The following is a 16583-nucleotide window of genomic DNA, read 5'->3' as shown; positions in this document are numbered from 1 at the left end:
CCCCACCTAACTGAAGAGAAGTCGTTGCCGCCGCCAGATCCAGCCGAGGCAGAAGCTTCGCCGTCTCCGCCGCGTCAAAGCCTCTTCGCCGGTAAGTTAGCCTCTGATTTATTGATTCCTTGGACCTTTTGTGATTTATGCTTCTTTTGTTTATGTGATTTTTGAAATTTTATATGATTTTTGAGATTTTATTTCTCTAAGTTATGTGATTCTTGTGATTTTCTGAGTTCTATTATTCTATTTATGTGATTTCTTATTTTTGTCATTTTATTTCTTGATTCTTGTAATTTTTTGTGATTTTTTCTGAGATTCTATTTAACTAATTTATGCAATATTTGTGATTTCTATTATTTTATTTCAGTATTTTTTGTGATTTTCTGATTTATGTGATTTTCTATTTATGTGACTTGTGATTCTGATTTCTGGGATTTTATTTCTTGAATCTTGAGATTGTTTGTGATTGCTATGATTTTATTTTTGTGATTCTTGGAATTTTCTGTGATTGCTGGGATTTTATTTTTGTGATTCTTGAAATTTTATGTGATTCTTAGGATATTATTGTTGATTTATTATATAATTTTAACTTTTAATTATTATTATTTTTTTTATGTAGGAGGTAAACAAATTGGAATCTACCTTGCACGATGAAAGTCTTCTCTTAAAATGTGAAAAATATGTTTAGTATTTGGATATGTTTATTTATGAAGGTTTTTTTTTTTAATTTTTTCTCAATTTTTTTTAATTTTTTCGATTTTATTTTAAAAATCCACGGATATCCGCGGATACCCAAGTCCCCGACGGATACGAGGTCCCCGTTACTCGTGACGGAGACGGGACGGGGACGGGGACAGGTAATGGAGGCGGAGGGTGGGGGGCGGGGGGCATGTTCCCGCCCCATGGGGACCTGTTGCCATCCCTAAACTAGAGTGACTTTTGTGAGTCGAGGCCTGTTAGTATAAATATAGAGTTTGTAAATATTTTCATAAATAAGCAATGACATAACCCAATGTGAATCATGATGTACTGAATGAGCCTTCAGACATATTTGTATGATATTACTATGTTTTCTGTATTTTCTATGCATCATGTATATATTATTTATTTAACTATTATCTATTTCGTTATATCTATATATCTGACATGCGATCTCGACTAGTGCTACAGGCTCATATGTATATATTTAATATAAGGTCTAGAATTTCTAAGAAAAGTCGTGAAGTAGTGCCTAGCGGCTAGGATTGGTCATGACATGCTAAAAGTTGGGTCGTTACAATTTCTCACCGGAAAGATGATAGCTTATGTATCCTCTTTAAGGAGGATACTAAGCAGGGACGGATTTATGTTGAAGGGAGTGGGGGCAAGTGCCGCCAGTAGAATTTAAAAATTTGTTAATTAATACATAGTAAAAAAATTATTTGCCCCCATTATATAATCAAATTTGACCCCACTACAAGTGAATTTCACTCATTAACATCAATGATAAAAAAATAAATAACAATTCAAAATTCAAATGAATTTGTTACAATAACATTTAAAAAAAAAATAATTATAGATTTGTTATTTTATAATTGTGACTAATAAATAAATTTAAAATTTGAAAAATATGTTTGTATACTCAGTGAATAGTACTATTATGCTGTGGATATATATTATATATATTTGATTATTTTTTAAAATAGAGGTAACTACTAATTTGATATCTAAAAGATTTAAACGCAGACAAAATAATCGTTAAATAATTTAAAAATTGTGATAAAAATAACTAATAAATATTATATTTATTAAAAGTGACAGTTTCTCAGCCTGGCTTATTTGAGTTTTTTACCCTAATAATTATGTCTAACTTATTTGTGTTTGAAAATTATTTTTATGAAATTATTATTAAATTAGTTATAAAGTTTTTTGAAAAATTAGCTGTTAAAGATAAATTTGTATTCGAAAATTTTTAAGATAAATTTGAGACAAACTAAAATTTAAGGATATTTTTTAAATTTTTAACAAACTTTAAAAACAACAAATATATTTTATATGAAACTTAAAAAGTAAAATTTTAAATTATATATTATTATTTAAATTATTATTTTAATATTTTAATTTATCGATTAGATAATTTAAAGACTAATTATATTTTATAATAATAAAGTATAATTATAAAAATTATTATCATATTATGTATATTTTGCCTCCACTCACAAAATTTTCTAGATCCGTCACTAATACTAAGTCTCTGATACCATGATAAAATTGTGAAAGAATAGGAAAAGAAAAAAAAGATGAAGAAATTTTTATTGATTGTTTATTGATTGAATTAAACTGAATTGTAAATTATGATGGTAAAATTAAACAGAATAACATTGGCTTATGAAAGATAAAAGCAAATAAAGATAAGATAAGAACAAATAAATATAAGAGAAAGATAAGATAAGACAAAATAATAAAGACTAAAATTATAACTGAACTTATGTATTCTGTTGAGTTGAATTTGTGGACTATGAAACTTCTTTATTGTTGTCATCGACTAAAATAAAAGAGTAATTTAATAACGTATATTTTATATATAAATATATTATTTTATTAAACCTTTGCCGAACCTTCACTTCAAAGTTTTGAGCTTTTTAATTCTACTAGCTTAATGACAAGTTCTATTTTCGACAATTAATTACCATCAGTTCACGAGAAAACTGTCTTGTAAAACATATATAGAACACAATCTATAAAACGAAGATTCAGGATTTTCTTAATTTAGAATTGGAATTAAAAGGTGGCAAATAATAATGGCCGTTAGAGTTTGAAATTCATACATCATTATTGTTATCATCACATCTCAAGTTTGTCAGGTTAAACTTTTCTGTTTTCTGATATTGTCATATTAGAATTAACATTTAGATGTATTAGCTATCTCACTGGTATGTTTGTTTCATAAAATATTTGCTAACTGCAACATAGAATTAAATTAGGCAGCTTATCATCTTCTAACTTGATAGTTGCTTTGGAAATATATTAGTATCAATGAGCATTAATGCATTATATTAGGGTATTACGCTTAATTATCTTTCACTTTTTAATGGTACATTGATGAATGCTGCACAATTTTCTTGTAAAACATTGAGCATGATTTACAAGATAATAATGAAGATTTAGATGTGCAAGAATCCTAATATAGAACACAAATGTTATGATTAGAGTTTATTAATTGTGCAACTTCTAGATTTTTGTTTCTTACCATCCTACTAGAAATGGATATGTATACAATAATAATTATTAGCAATTGGTATTTGTTTCTATTTATTGGTCTTGAATCTGATAAGGGTTGCCCTAATTTGCTAGTGACTAGTGTTCCACAATACCATAAACCATCTTACGATGTTATGGAGCACAACATACGCAGACTAATTATACTTTGTAACTTTTGACCAACATATCTCGGTGCATAGGAGCTGTTTTTCTTGTTTTTGATTTGTGTTTTTTGTCTAGGGTTTGTATGACTGTCGTTAATAGTGGCTGTTATTACTAATGACATGAATATGGCTGAAAAAAACTTAGTTTACTGTACTATTTATTTTTTCTGTGTATTTTTACTATGAAAAAGTATAAAAAATTAAACAACTTAATTAATAATTAATTTTAAATTATTTTTTAAATTTAAAATTTGATTAATTGACATTAATAATATTTTTAAATTAAAATTTACTCTAATTTATTTTTACTTCCACTCACTATTTACTACACAAAACCACAAATCTAAATCCCTCTCCCTAATGCCCTACGCTACCGCAGTTTTGTCGCACCGCCACTTCACCGTCCTCGCGCGGCATCGCTGGTCGTCCTTGAATCCTTCTCCACCACCTCATATGCCGTTCGCGCAGGAAGGACAATCATCGTGTAACACCATACCATATAGAGATTTACACCTAGGATGTAAAACAAAGGTGGCGAGACGCCACGACCCCTAAAAGAAAAATTTATATATAATAGTATTGAAAATGATATAATAAACTAGGAGTCTTGAAAAATAGGTGAAACAAAAATCGTAAAAATAAAAGCTCAGGAAATGTAATTACTTGCGTGAGAAGAAAACTAAAGTTCGTTAGCATAAATATATAAATGACAAGAGTAGAGGGTCAAGGGTACAAAATAACAAGCTCCTAACTTAGCCTTCGAAGCCAAGGCTGGCCGGAGAGTATTTACATACATATAAACATAACCCGATATCCAAAAATACATATATAAAACCCTAGTGCTCCATAATCCTCTAAGAGGAGCAAAATAAACAAGTATATCAGAGGAGAATCTATATATACATTTATCAAAAGATCAAAAGAAACCCCAAAAGAAACCACTTCGCTGCAGAGTTCCAGACGCCTAGCGAGGTGCCTCTTGACCTGCATCTGAAAAACAATAACACAGTATAGGGTGAGAATCGGAAGTTCTCATCATGGTAGAGGTGCCACGCACATAACTTTTCCATTTTAAATCATTTTTCCCCGTTCTTCGAACGACGTAAACTTCACGGACCCAATTTTCATATAAAACAAATTTGAAACGATTTGGGGGTCCGGTAGCCAAGTTATGGCCCCCCAAAATTCGTCAAAAAAACCAATTTTTTACAAAACTTCAAAAACCTCATTTTCCGTACAAACCAAACCTAATTTTCAACTTTCTTACACATGCTCAACACTACAATATACCAATTTAATTACCACAGCCTTCCTTTCCTTTAAAACTTACTTTACCATTTCTACAACCATCAACATAACATACCTTCATCAATACCATATCCTACCTTTTCTCAATTTCAACAAAATCATGCATCAACAAGGTTCTCATTCATCTAATCAACATATATACATACACTCATCATCATCAAAACTTTATTTACCATTTGTCCAGCAAAGGTCACTAAGCATTAAACATATTCATATGTTCTAACCTATCCTATGGTCATCTAGCCTAAGTTTTCACACGACATTATATATTATATACGCGAAACCTAAATCATACCTTGGCCGATTTCCACGTATTATCCAAAACAACCCCGCTAATGCACCGAACATAGCCCCAAGAGGTCCGAAATCACCAAGGCAACATCACCCAGCCTCCACCAAGTCTCAAGTGTCCACAAATCAAGCTCAAATTCCTATACACATCAACCTAATTCACATATATGACACATTCATACCCAAAATTCAATACCTAATATACCCAACACACAAAATTAAAGAATTAACTAGAGTTCTATAATTCTCACCTTACCCAAATGCCATATAAGCAAGAGTGAATATTTTTTGCAAACTAATTCGAACCTAAACATCGAAATTTAACAATTTTCAATACCTTTGTTCATAGATTTTGAAACTGAAACTGAAGAAATTGAGGAAGAAAACGTGGCTTCCTTACCTCACAAAGTTTCGGGCTTTGTAGAGCTCGATGACGCAAATGCGTGGCCGCAAATGGTGCGGCAATCAGAGCTTCACATCAAAAGTTACATGAATTTGAATGAAATCAAGGGTTTTTGTGAATTTGATTTCCTTCTTCTCCCTTGTGCTGAGCTTCAGTGTTCTTTGCATGCAGAGGAGGAATAAGTGAGCTAAAGCTCACTTAAATGAGTGGATTGGTTGGGCCCATGGGCTCAGTTCGACCAGTTCGATCCGTTCGGCTTAATTTTGGGCCAAATTCTTTGAAATTAGTGTCAAAATTCTCGTTTTAATGAGCTCTATCCTATTTTACTATAAAATTCACATTTCTAATTTTTTTATTAAAAATTAATTTATTGACTAATTATTCGCTAATTTTTCGGGGTTTACACATCGCGCTTCTACTTCACCCTCCTCGCGTCTCATCGCGAATCGTCCGTGCAGCACTCTCACATATCTTCACTCACACCCACTCCGCTCACCTGACGCATCCTCGCCGCTCGCGACTCCTCATCCCCATTGCTCACATTCTCTAATTTTGCAATTCTATCCATGCTTGCACTGGCCCTTCCTTCCTTGCCGATTGCAAGGGATCCGTAGACAAGGTAACGCCGCTTTTGTTACTCTTTCTTTGTACAATTTATTTCTTTTCTACTTAGGGTTCTTCATTCCTTCTTTATTAGATTCTAGTAATCAGAATTCAATTTAGGATAATTCATTCTTCTAAATTTGACTAATTATTATGCATTTGTGAATGAAGGTGAATGCTGGGGATTTACTGAATACATTTAACCTTTGATTTCATAATTATTGATAGTGCTTACTTGGTTTCTATATTTTTTATAGGCTCTGGGATGTTTCTGATTGAATAATGTGTCTTTGCTTATGGCTGAATGCACCACCAAAGAGTGATGTACCAATCATTGAACTTGATATGCTCAATGGAGCTGATGGCCTTATCTTCAGATTCCCCACGCAGTTCAGAATGATGGCTGCCCAGTTCATGGATTTTTTTGACAAAACCAGACCTCTTTGATTGCAACAAGCCCTTGTAGGCAAGCCTACTAGACTCTTCTACAGCACCAGTTCGCAAAGCGGTGGACAAGAAACAACATTGTAAGAAAACAAGCTTCTATATATATCTTAACCCTGTTCCTTATTAGATATCACTGTGTACTTATTAGTTGCTGATCAAACTTGTCATGATTTATGTATAGCCTTACTCCTTTAATTATGCAGGCACATCATGGAATGATATATGTTCCCATCGGATACACGTTCGACCATTGCATGTTCGAGATGAAAGAAGAGAAAGGTGGAAGCCCTTATGGAGCAGTGACTTATGCTGGTGATGGAACAAGGCAGGTTTCTGAGATTGAATTGCTGCAAGCATTCCATCAGGAGAATATTCTTGCCACTATCACCAAGAAACTCAAGGATGCTACATAAAGCATATAATGTTTTTGCCTCAGTGAAAGGAACACTATACCACTCCAATGATTGAAAGTTTTTGGCAATTTTTTGTTTTCAAGGTGATATTAATTTGTATGGAGTTCTATTCTAGTATTTCTTGTCATTTTTTCTATTTTGTGTTTATCAAGCACATAAATAGATTAAAGTTTAATTTTAGTCCTTTAAACTTTATAAATTAGTCACTTGTCATGGATGAGATTGAGAATGAAGACCTTGTATTTACTTTGGAGACAGTTATGGCCAAATTTGGAGAAGAAATGGTACCATATGCATTGGACTGCTTCTATAAATATTTACTATATTCAAATAGCTAGATTATTTTAGGTTGAATAATAATTGTCTTTTATTTTTAAAAGTAGATGTTTCTTTGTATGTGATTGTTGATGTTTTTTTATTTTTATAATTGTCATTAGATGGCTATTTCTTTGTTTTTTAGATAGATATTTCTTTGCTTATGGCTGCGTATGTATCTTTACTTATGATTGCAGAAAGTCTACTTTAAAATGATTAATGAATTTGAAACAGTTGATGAATCGGATGAAGTGAAAGAGACGTGATCCAAGTGTAGCAACTAGAAAGTTATTCTTTGTTTAGCTAGTTGTATAGTAATGATATACCAGTTTTCTAAACGATGTAACTTCACTCCCTCTAACAAAATATAAAGTTTACTAAACGATGTAGCTTCACTTTTCAGGGGCATCCTGAAGAGGTGAAAATATGCAAAAATATACGTCAGATGTTTCTTTTGTTAAACAAATAGATATTTTTTATACTAAATGAATGATTCTTTTTGTATTACTTTTGGTAATGATGAATTCATGTATCGACAATGTTGTAAATTGTATATCTAAGTTGAATAAATATCATGATTCCTTTCATTGCATTTTAGTATGATGGCAAATTTATAGTTACTTATGTAGGATAAGTTTTTTTATTTTTCATTCACATGGCTTCTGTCAAAGTAACATCTATTTAGTATGGAAAAAGAACATCCTAATGCTTGACAGAAGTAACATCCACTTAGATCTTTGCAAAAATAATTAGGTGCCTAACAGAAGTTACTTGTATTTATTCTTTAGTGCAGAAATGATTTAATTGATAATGAATACAAGTATCACAAAAGAAAGAATTTTTTTTGTATTTATCCTGACGCTTGTTTAACAAAATTTAAAGAAGATAGAAAAAAAAGATAAAGAAAAGAACAACCACAATATCTGGTTATTTGCTTTTTCAAGAACAATCAAAGTGTTTTGATAGTTTTCCTTTTACCCATTGTTTGCTTTATGCGGTTATTATACTTGAACTTTGGAGTTACAATTTTTATCAAATTAAAATTGAGTCCAGATACACAGTATATTACTTAATACTACTTAATGATGAACTTATGAGGCAAATATTACTTCCATGATTAAATTTATTATCTAGTGGTCAGAGTGTATGCAACAAATGAATAGCCATATATGTCTATTATATATTAACTATAAAAATACTCATAAGTCACAACAATTGAGTCAATAAGTATAATATGTGTTGAATTACTTCAAAGTTAATTTTTACCTTAAATGATGATTCATTTCAAAGAATTATCTATTTAATCTAAAAAGAAACATCTATTTGTTTAACAAAAGAAACATCTGACATAGATTTTTGTATATTGCGTTTGGCTCTTCAGGATGTCCCTGCAAAGTGAAAGCAAAACAAAGTATTTATGGTCAACGTGTATGCATAGATTAATAGCTATCTATGTCTATTATATATTAACTATAAAAATGTTCATAAGTCACAACAATTGAATCAATAAGTATAATATGAGTTCAATTACTTCAAAGTTAATTCCATTCTTAAATGGTGATTCTTTTTAAAAGAATCGTCCATTTAGTATAAAAAAGAAACATCTATTTGTTTAACAAAAAAAAACATGTGACGTAAATTTTTGCATAAACATTCAAGTTGCCTACAAGAAAAAAGATAAGTAGGACTAAAATAAAATACATCCAATTTGATGTACTAACAAATTGGCAAATTTAGTTTATTCCCAGTTGTTGCTTATACATAAAAATACAATTCTACTATTGGCAAAGTTGTAGCAGAACCAAGGATGAAGCTGAAACTTGAAGCTAAGTTCTAAACTTGACATTTACTACTCATATTGTACAAAACTAAACCTGTCGATCTCCTTGAAGCATCGGACTTAGAAAAGGAAACATATGGAGTAATTAACAAGAAAATGAAACTTGGGGAATGTCCTAGTTGGTCAGGAGTGCTAACAAAATTAAAACCTTTCACACTTCTATTTATTTGTCTATTATGCTTTTATAGTGTTTTATAATTGAAGAATAATCAACACTTTTCATTGAAAAATAATACACAAAATCGATCAAAAATCATCCACATACATACTAAAAGCAACATACGTTTATTATGGTTGAAAACGTATACACAAAAAATTTAGGGAAAAAAAACCTTATTTCACAGTGTCTAGTTAATGTAACACATTGCGAATGTGTAGTCAAATTTCAAATCACCCACAAACACTATCTCTTTTTTTTTGTGGCAAAGTCAAAGAATCTTATCACAAATAATACAATTCAATCTAACAAAGCAGTAATATCCAATCTCTATGCACCGTCATCTCAGCAATAAGGGCCCCCTAACGACAGCAACATCCAATGTCGAACCAGTACATTGACCTATATTCACCACAATCAAACCCAATTTTATTCTATCTCAGTTAAAAAAAAAAGAACGGCTAGTTTTACAAAAAATCCATTTGAATTCCTTCAATCAAACCTCTAATCTTAGACAGCAGCAACATCCAACAAATCAAAATTCATTGTATATAATTGTGTCATTATATGCATATGATCTGATTGAAAATCCACTTACAACTAATTTACTCATACCCTTTTCAATCAAGAAACACCCATGAATAGATACTAATCGATTAGTACTGTCAGGCGAGGCTTCACGGCGCTAGCATGAGGAGTCCGATGCGGCATTCGTCAGAGCAGAGCAAGGGGAAGCCAGCGTTGAGTTGTTCGACTGAGAAGGGGGCACTTCAATGGCACTGCGACAACAATGTGCAGCAACATTGGCAACTGTGGTGAGAATCAGACCCCTTGGTTGCTCGCACGTGGGCGGCACGATGGCGCTGCGGCAGACTGGACCGAACCTCTGACGAACACGGCTAGTAGCACATGGACAGGATTAGGGACGGATGTATTCATTGGGGAGTGGGGGCAATTGCCCCCAGTGAAATTCCAAAAATGTCTTAGTAGTTCTTAGTGAAATGTCTAAATTGTCCCCAGTATATAATTAATTTTGACCCCAGGACCCAGACCCTACTTCAAACTAAATCTCTAACCCTTCTTTTTCCCCAATCTTCTTCATCTGCTCCAGCCCTCCCTCCAGGCTGCAGCCGCCAGTTGCCGTGTCGCATGCCACCAGGCACCAGCCCACCACTCCGCGTTTCAGACAGTGTCACGGTTCTCTCCTTGCTGACGTCTCCGCCCTCGTGTCTCCAGAGTCCAGAGTCACTGGCTCACTACTGCATGCCACATCTCTGCATGACCGCATCCCCTTCTGGCTTCTGTCTTGTGCCTCCTTCTTCATCTTCTTCTTCTTCGAATACTGCGAATCTGAGTTCCTCTTCTCTCTTCGGTTTTCACTCTTCAGACTTCAGCAGAGAACGCCTACCTTTCGTCTTCGTCCTGCTGCCGCTGAACACCGCACGCCCGCACCGCTACTGGCTATTGGGTTCTGCACTTTTGCTTCTTAGTTCCTAGAGTTCAGCTGTTCAGATTCAGTCTTGAATTATTCTATTTCTTGGTACATTCATGAATCATGATTCAGCAATCTGCAATTCTCTTTATTCCATTATTTGCTAATTGGATTAATTTGTTTGATAATTGATTTAGTTGGTTTGTTAATTGTGAATTTGTGATTGGATTTGTTCTGATGTAATTGTAACTTTGCAAGTTTAGTTTGATTAATTTGTTTGTTAATTCACTTATCCACTTGTTGGATTAATTTGTTTGTTAATTTGTGAATTGGGATTGAATTTTATTCATTTACACTGTACTCCTTTTTTTCTTCTTCGATATATAAAGATTGAGTATTTTGGTCTTTCCTACTTGCTTAAGATGGAAAAAAATGAAGACTAATATCTGATATGTAAAGACTCATTATATGGTATTGTTTATATGAGCTTTGAAATAAGTTTATATATATGGTATTGTTTAAATTTCATTACAGCCTTACAGGGCCTTTGAAATATTGTTTATATGACTCAATGAGTAATATTACCTCATTGACTTAGATGGCATTTATAAGCAGGCTTATAGCAATTTTGTCTCATCATCAAGTGTGCATCAGCACCGCAAGAGCCTAGAATGGATTGGGATATTAGTTGTTGTTATTTTTGTTGGAACTTGAAAATTTATTTAAATGACATATGTATATCAATTTTGTATTTATAATTTTTAATTTGTGTAGAATTGTGAACTTTTTTATTAATTAATTAACTTAGATTTATAATTTTATCTTATTAGTAATGGAGAAATATTTCAAAAGAACCTCGTCATTGGAGATTGGATCTCAAAATAATTCATCGACCTCTTCTAATAAAAAGAGGTTTTTAGAATTCGAAGTAGAGAGTCTTATAGCAGATCCAGGACAACGACCAAAGATTTCAAATTATCACCCGAATGACAAAGACAAAGTTAGATGTGCATATTTACAAAAAGGTCCTTGTCAACCAAGGACTCATGATTTTCCACAAACTGCTTATGGTTCTTCTTTTCGAAGATTTAATCCTAATTGGTTTTATGACTATGGCAACTGGTTAGAGTATAGTATATCAAAAGATGCTATTTTTTGTCTTTGTTGTTATCTTATGAAACCTGAGACTGAAGGTGGTGATGCTTTTGTAACTAATGACTTTTCAAATTAGAAAAAAAAAGGAAAGACTACAAATTCATGTTGGGATTCATGATAACGCTCATAATCAGACTTGGAGAAAATGTGAAGCACTTATGAGACCAAAACAACACATCACTGCTACTATTGAAAAACAATTTGAGCAAGCTAAAAAGAATTATCAAATTCACTTGACAGCAACAATTGATTGTATTAGATATCTTTTGCGACAAGGATTGACCTTTCATGGTAATGATGAGACGGATGATTCTGTTAACCAAGAAAATTTTTGGAACTTCTAAACTTTCTTGCGCAACATAATGAAGAGATTGATCGTGCTTTCAAAAATGCTCGTGGAAATCTTAAACTAATAGCACCCTCAATCCAAAAAGACATTGTAAGAGCTGCTGCAAGGGAAACGACAAAAGTCATTGTTGATGATGTTGGTGATGAATTATTTGTTGTATTGGTTGATGAAGCCCGCGACATTTTCATTAAGGAGCAAATGTCAGTTTGCTTAAGGTATGTGAACAAAGAAGGACAAGTTAGGGAACATTTTCTTGGTCTTGTTCATGTTTCTAATACTAATGCTTTATCTCTAAAATTAGCATTGGAATCGTTATTAGAAACATATAATTTAAGTTTATCAAGAGTACGTGGACAAGGATATGATGGTGCAAGTAACATGCAAGGAGAATTTAATGGTTTGAAAACTTTGATATTGCAAGAAAATTCTTATGCTTTCTATGTACATTGCATTGCCCACCAACTTCAGTTAGCTCTTGTAACGGTTGCAAAAAAACAAATTGAAATTTCTTTGCTTTTTAATTTGTTAACCAATTTGTGCAATGTTGTTGGAGTTTCGTGTAAATGAAGAGATATGTTTCGTGATAGTCAGATGACTAAGACAATTGAAGCATTAAAAAGTGGAGAAATTTCTAGTGGGCGTGGTTTGAATCAAGAAACAGCTTTAAAAAGAGCTGGAGACACTAGATGGGGTTCACACTATAAAACTATACTTAGATTAATTTCTTTATTTCCTTTTGTGGTTAATGTTCTTGAATATGTTAAGGAAGATGGGAATAATTCAGAACAAAGAGCTGAAGCATGTCATTTATTGAATGTCATTCAATCTTTTGAATTCATTTTCAACTTGTACTTGATGAAAAATATCTTGAGAGTTACTAATGAGTTATCTCAGGCGTTACAAAGGAATGATCAAGATATTGTAAATGCTATGGCATTAGTCAAAGTGTCTAAGCAACGATTGCAAAATATAAGAGATGATGGTTGGTCTCTTTTACTTGATGAAGTCTCACTGTTTTGTGACAAACATGATATTATTGTTCCAATCATGGATGATATATTTGTGTCACAAGGAAGATCAAGATGTAAAGCTCAAAAGATATCAAATTTGCATCATTTTCAAGTTGAGATATTTTATCAAGTAGTTGATAGACAACTTCAAGAACTCAATAATCGTTTTATAGAGGTGAATACTGAATTGCTTCTTTGCATAGCTTGTTTGAATCCAAGACACTCATTTTTTGCATTAGATAAGGAGAAGTTGATCCAGTTAGCTCAATTTTATCCATTAGAATTTTCTTCCACTCAACTTTTGGCACTTGACAGTCAACTTGAGAACTTCATACTAGATGTGCGTTCTGATGATCATTTCTCGGACTTAAATGGAATTGGTGCTCTTTCTCAGAAGTTGGTTGAGACTCGAAAGAATATTGTTTATCCATTAGTGTTTCTTCTTTTAAAGTTGGCTTTAGTTTTGCCTGTAGCAACTGCATCAGTTGAAAGAACTTTTTCTGCTATGAACGTCATAAAGAGTCGACTTCGTAACCGTATGGGAGATGAATTTTTAAATGATTGTTTAGTGGCATACATAGAAAGAGAGACATTTGATTGTATTGACAATGAAAAGATTATTCAATCTTTTTAAAATATGAAACCTAGAAGAATGGAATTCTAAATTATTTGTTATTATTTTGAATTATTATTTTATTATTTTGCCCCCACTGAAAAAATTTTCTGGATCCGTCACTGGACGGGATGGAGGCGTTGCGGCAGTCTGGGGTGAGCTTCCGACGTCGGCTGTTGCTCGCATGTGAACGGACGGAGGCGCTGCGGCGGTTGACGGTGGTGGAAAAAGGCGTCCGACAAACCTGGTTGAGAGCAGGGACGGATCCAAAAATATTATCATGGGGGCCAATAACATATATAATATTAAAAAATTATGCAAAAAATTATATAATGTAAAATGTATTACAAAAATATACCGATAGAGAATATATTTTAAAATAAAAAAATATGTATATATTTTTTATTATCGGAGTGGTCGATTTTTTGTATCATAAAATTCATCGATAATAGAATCTGTGTTAAATTTTTCAGCAATGTTCTTTTTAATATAATTAAAAGACAATTAGCAAGAAATTCATCTTTCATTTTGTTTATGAGTTATTCTTCACAATATTCATAGTTGAAAAAGATCTCTCAGTTGTAGTAGTTAAAACATAGAGAATTAATACCAAATGAATCAAGAAAGACGCTTACAAGAAGAAAAAAATCCACTTTATGAGATTTGAAAAATTTTATTTAATTTAAAAATATTAATAATAATATCTTTTCAGATTTTTTTGATATCGTTAACTTTTCAGATATTAAAAATTATTAATATTTAAGTTAGATTAGACTTTTATTTATATTAAATTAAATATTAAATAAATTTTGTAAAAAATTAAATTATACTTAATAATTTATTACTATTAATTTTTTTTTAAAAAATTGGGGCCGAGGCCTCCATTCCCCCCTCCCCCGCCGCGTATGTCCGTCTGATTGAGAGGCATTGCCGTTGGATGATTTTGAATATTGCTAAAGTGAAATGGTAAAAGGGGAAAGATTTAGCTAGGTCCCATCACAAAGGATTTTGTACTTTTTTTCCTTCACTAAAGTTTTTTTCCCATTGGGTTTTTCTTTAGTAAGGTTTTAACGAGGCAATAATCCTGAATGGTCATCCAAGGGGGAGTGTTGTGATAAACACAAAGGATATGGATGCCCATGCAAGTGACTCAGTTTTTATGTTACCAATAGAGAATGAAATTAATATGGGTTGAAAACATTCCTCCCATATGCTTATAAATAGGAGGTTAACCTCCGTTGTTAACACACAGCAATAAAAGGTTAAATTCCCTCTCTCTCTTTCTTATTATAAAGTATTTAGTTTCTTTTCTCTTACTACACACAACCAAATAATAAGAGATCGATTATCTTTTTCCATCTTTATTATATTGAGATAGTAACAATAAACAAATGCAATTCTCTCTCTCTTTATTTTTAATACTTTTTCTTATCTTTGTATATATATATATATACTATACAACATATAATATTATTATATATATATAAATATTATTGAGTTAATTATATTAATAATAGAGTCTTCTATTTATACATCTTTATTTTATATATATTTTATTTATTTTACAACACTAGGTTAATTTTGTTCACTTGAGATTAATTTTAAATATTACTTTTTTGTTTGTGTGGTGAAATGGGTTTTAGAGTTCAGCTCAATAAAAATTGACCGGATCCACAAAATTGTTTTATTATTTATAGAATCTTTGAAGTGCTTTCTTCCTAATAAATAATTATTTGTTCTACCAAGACTATAAATTTATACAACATTTCAAGATATTTAGTATTTTTCAAACTCTAAAGAATGGAATGAGGTGACTTAAGTATTTGGTTTTATGAGTTATATATAGTTACATTTAATTTGTACTTGTCAAACAAGTTTTTTAATTATACTAGTGTTTTTTAGTATATTATATAATTTGAAAATATTGTTATTTGGACTAAAATTAGTGATATACATGTAGCTACAGTATAAAATCTTGATGTATGAGTAAAGCTTATTGATAATTATATGTCAATTTAGAAAGGAATTTTTTTTAGTATAAATTTTATAGTTAAAAATAAGGTGATGATTGTAGTATCCAAAAATATTTATCTAACTTATCAAAAAATTAAAAATTAATATTTAATTTTAAAAATATAATATAAATAATATTAAATATTTAAAATTTGTTATAAAAAATAATAAGGATAAAAACTGGTATAGTATGATATTTTGTTTTTTTTTTTTTAATGCATTTTGGCTGATTTTATTTATAGTGGAATATTCCCACTTACAACTTTTGACATCTAATAAGTGATGGTTTTGTAAGCCATTATCCCACTTTTCTAATAAGTCATCATCAATTTAGATAGCTAGTATGTGTCCCATGACTTTTCATAAGGCAGATAAAAACTAAAAAGGATTATAGGATGATAAACATTACATTAATCAACCAATGTTTTCAGGACAGGTGTATCAAAATTGTATGTCCTAAGTAAACAATTATTAAGTTTGCATGTAAGGGGATATTAGAAGATACTAGAATGAAAATTTCTCTAATTCAATTCATGGCATTAATTTGTCGTTTCCTTGGTAAACTTTTTGGGGACTCGTAGAATTTCCAAGTTGCTGTGTCATCTTATCTAAAGAAAAGAAAATTGAACTAAAAAAACAAATAAAACATGTGGCGAGTTGGCATGAGTGTGATGGGGTGGGCTTTATAATGATAAGAATTTTAATTAAGACCAATGCAATCCAATCTTCATTTATCTAAAGGAAGTGGTAGAGGAAGAAAGAAGCAAATGAATTTGTGAGAGAGATACTTTCTTTGATATAATTAAGGTGCGTTTAATTTGCAATTATATTATGTG

The 16583-nt window shown here is 31.6% G+C and overlaps 1 protein-coding gene and 2 pseudogenes across 1 annotated transcript; all 3 read left to right on the top strand.

Annotated features, from left to right (window-relative positions):
• The first annotated feature begins 6285 nt into the window (after positions 1-6285).
• Positions 6286-6863, top strand: LOC107482599 (NAD(P)H dehydrogenase (quinone) FQR1-like; annotated as a pseudogene).
• Positions 6864-11439: 4576 nt separating this feature from the next.
• On the top strand, positions 11440-12678 carry LOC107482559 (uncharacterized; annotated as a pseudogene).
• Positions 12679-12702: 24 nt separating this feature from the next.
• LOC107482560 (uncharacterized) lies at positions 12703-13755 on the top strand. Its single transcript, XM_016103092.1, has one exon. The coding sequence runs from the start codon at positions 12703-12705 to the stop codon at positions 13753-13755; it is 1053 nt and encodes a 350-aa protein (XP_015958578.1).
• The last annotated feature ends 2828 nt before the right edge of the window (positions 13756-16583 follow it).

The sequence above is a fragment of the Arachis duranensis genome, chromosome 4, assembly GCF_000817695.3.
Source record: "Arachis duranensis cultivar V14167 chromosome 4, aradu.V14167.gnm2.J7QH, whole genome shotgun sequence".
NCBI classification, from domain to species: domain Eukaryota; kingdom Viridiplantae; phylum Streptophyta; class Magnoliopsida; order Fabales; family Fabaceae; genus Arachis; species Arachis duranensis.
Note: the sequence above shows the minus strand (reverse complement) of the source record. Positions and strands in the feature narration are given on the sequence as shown.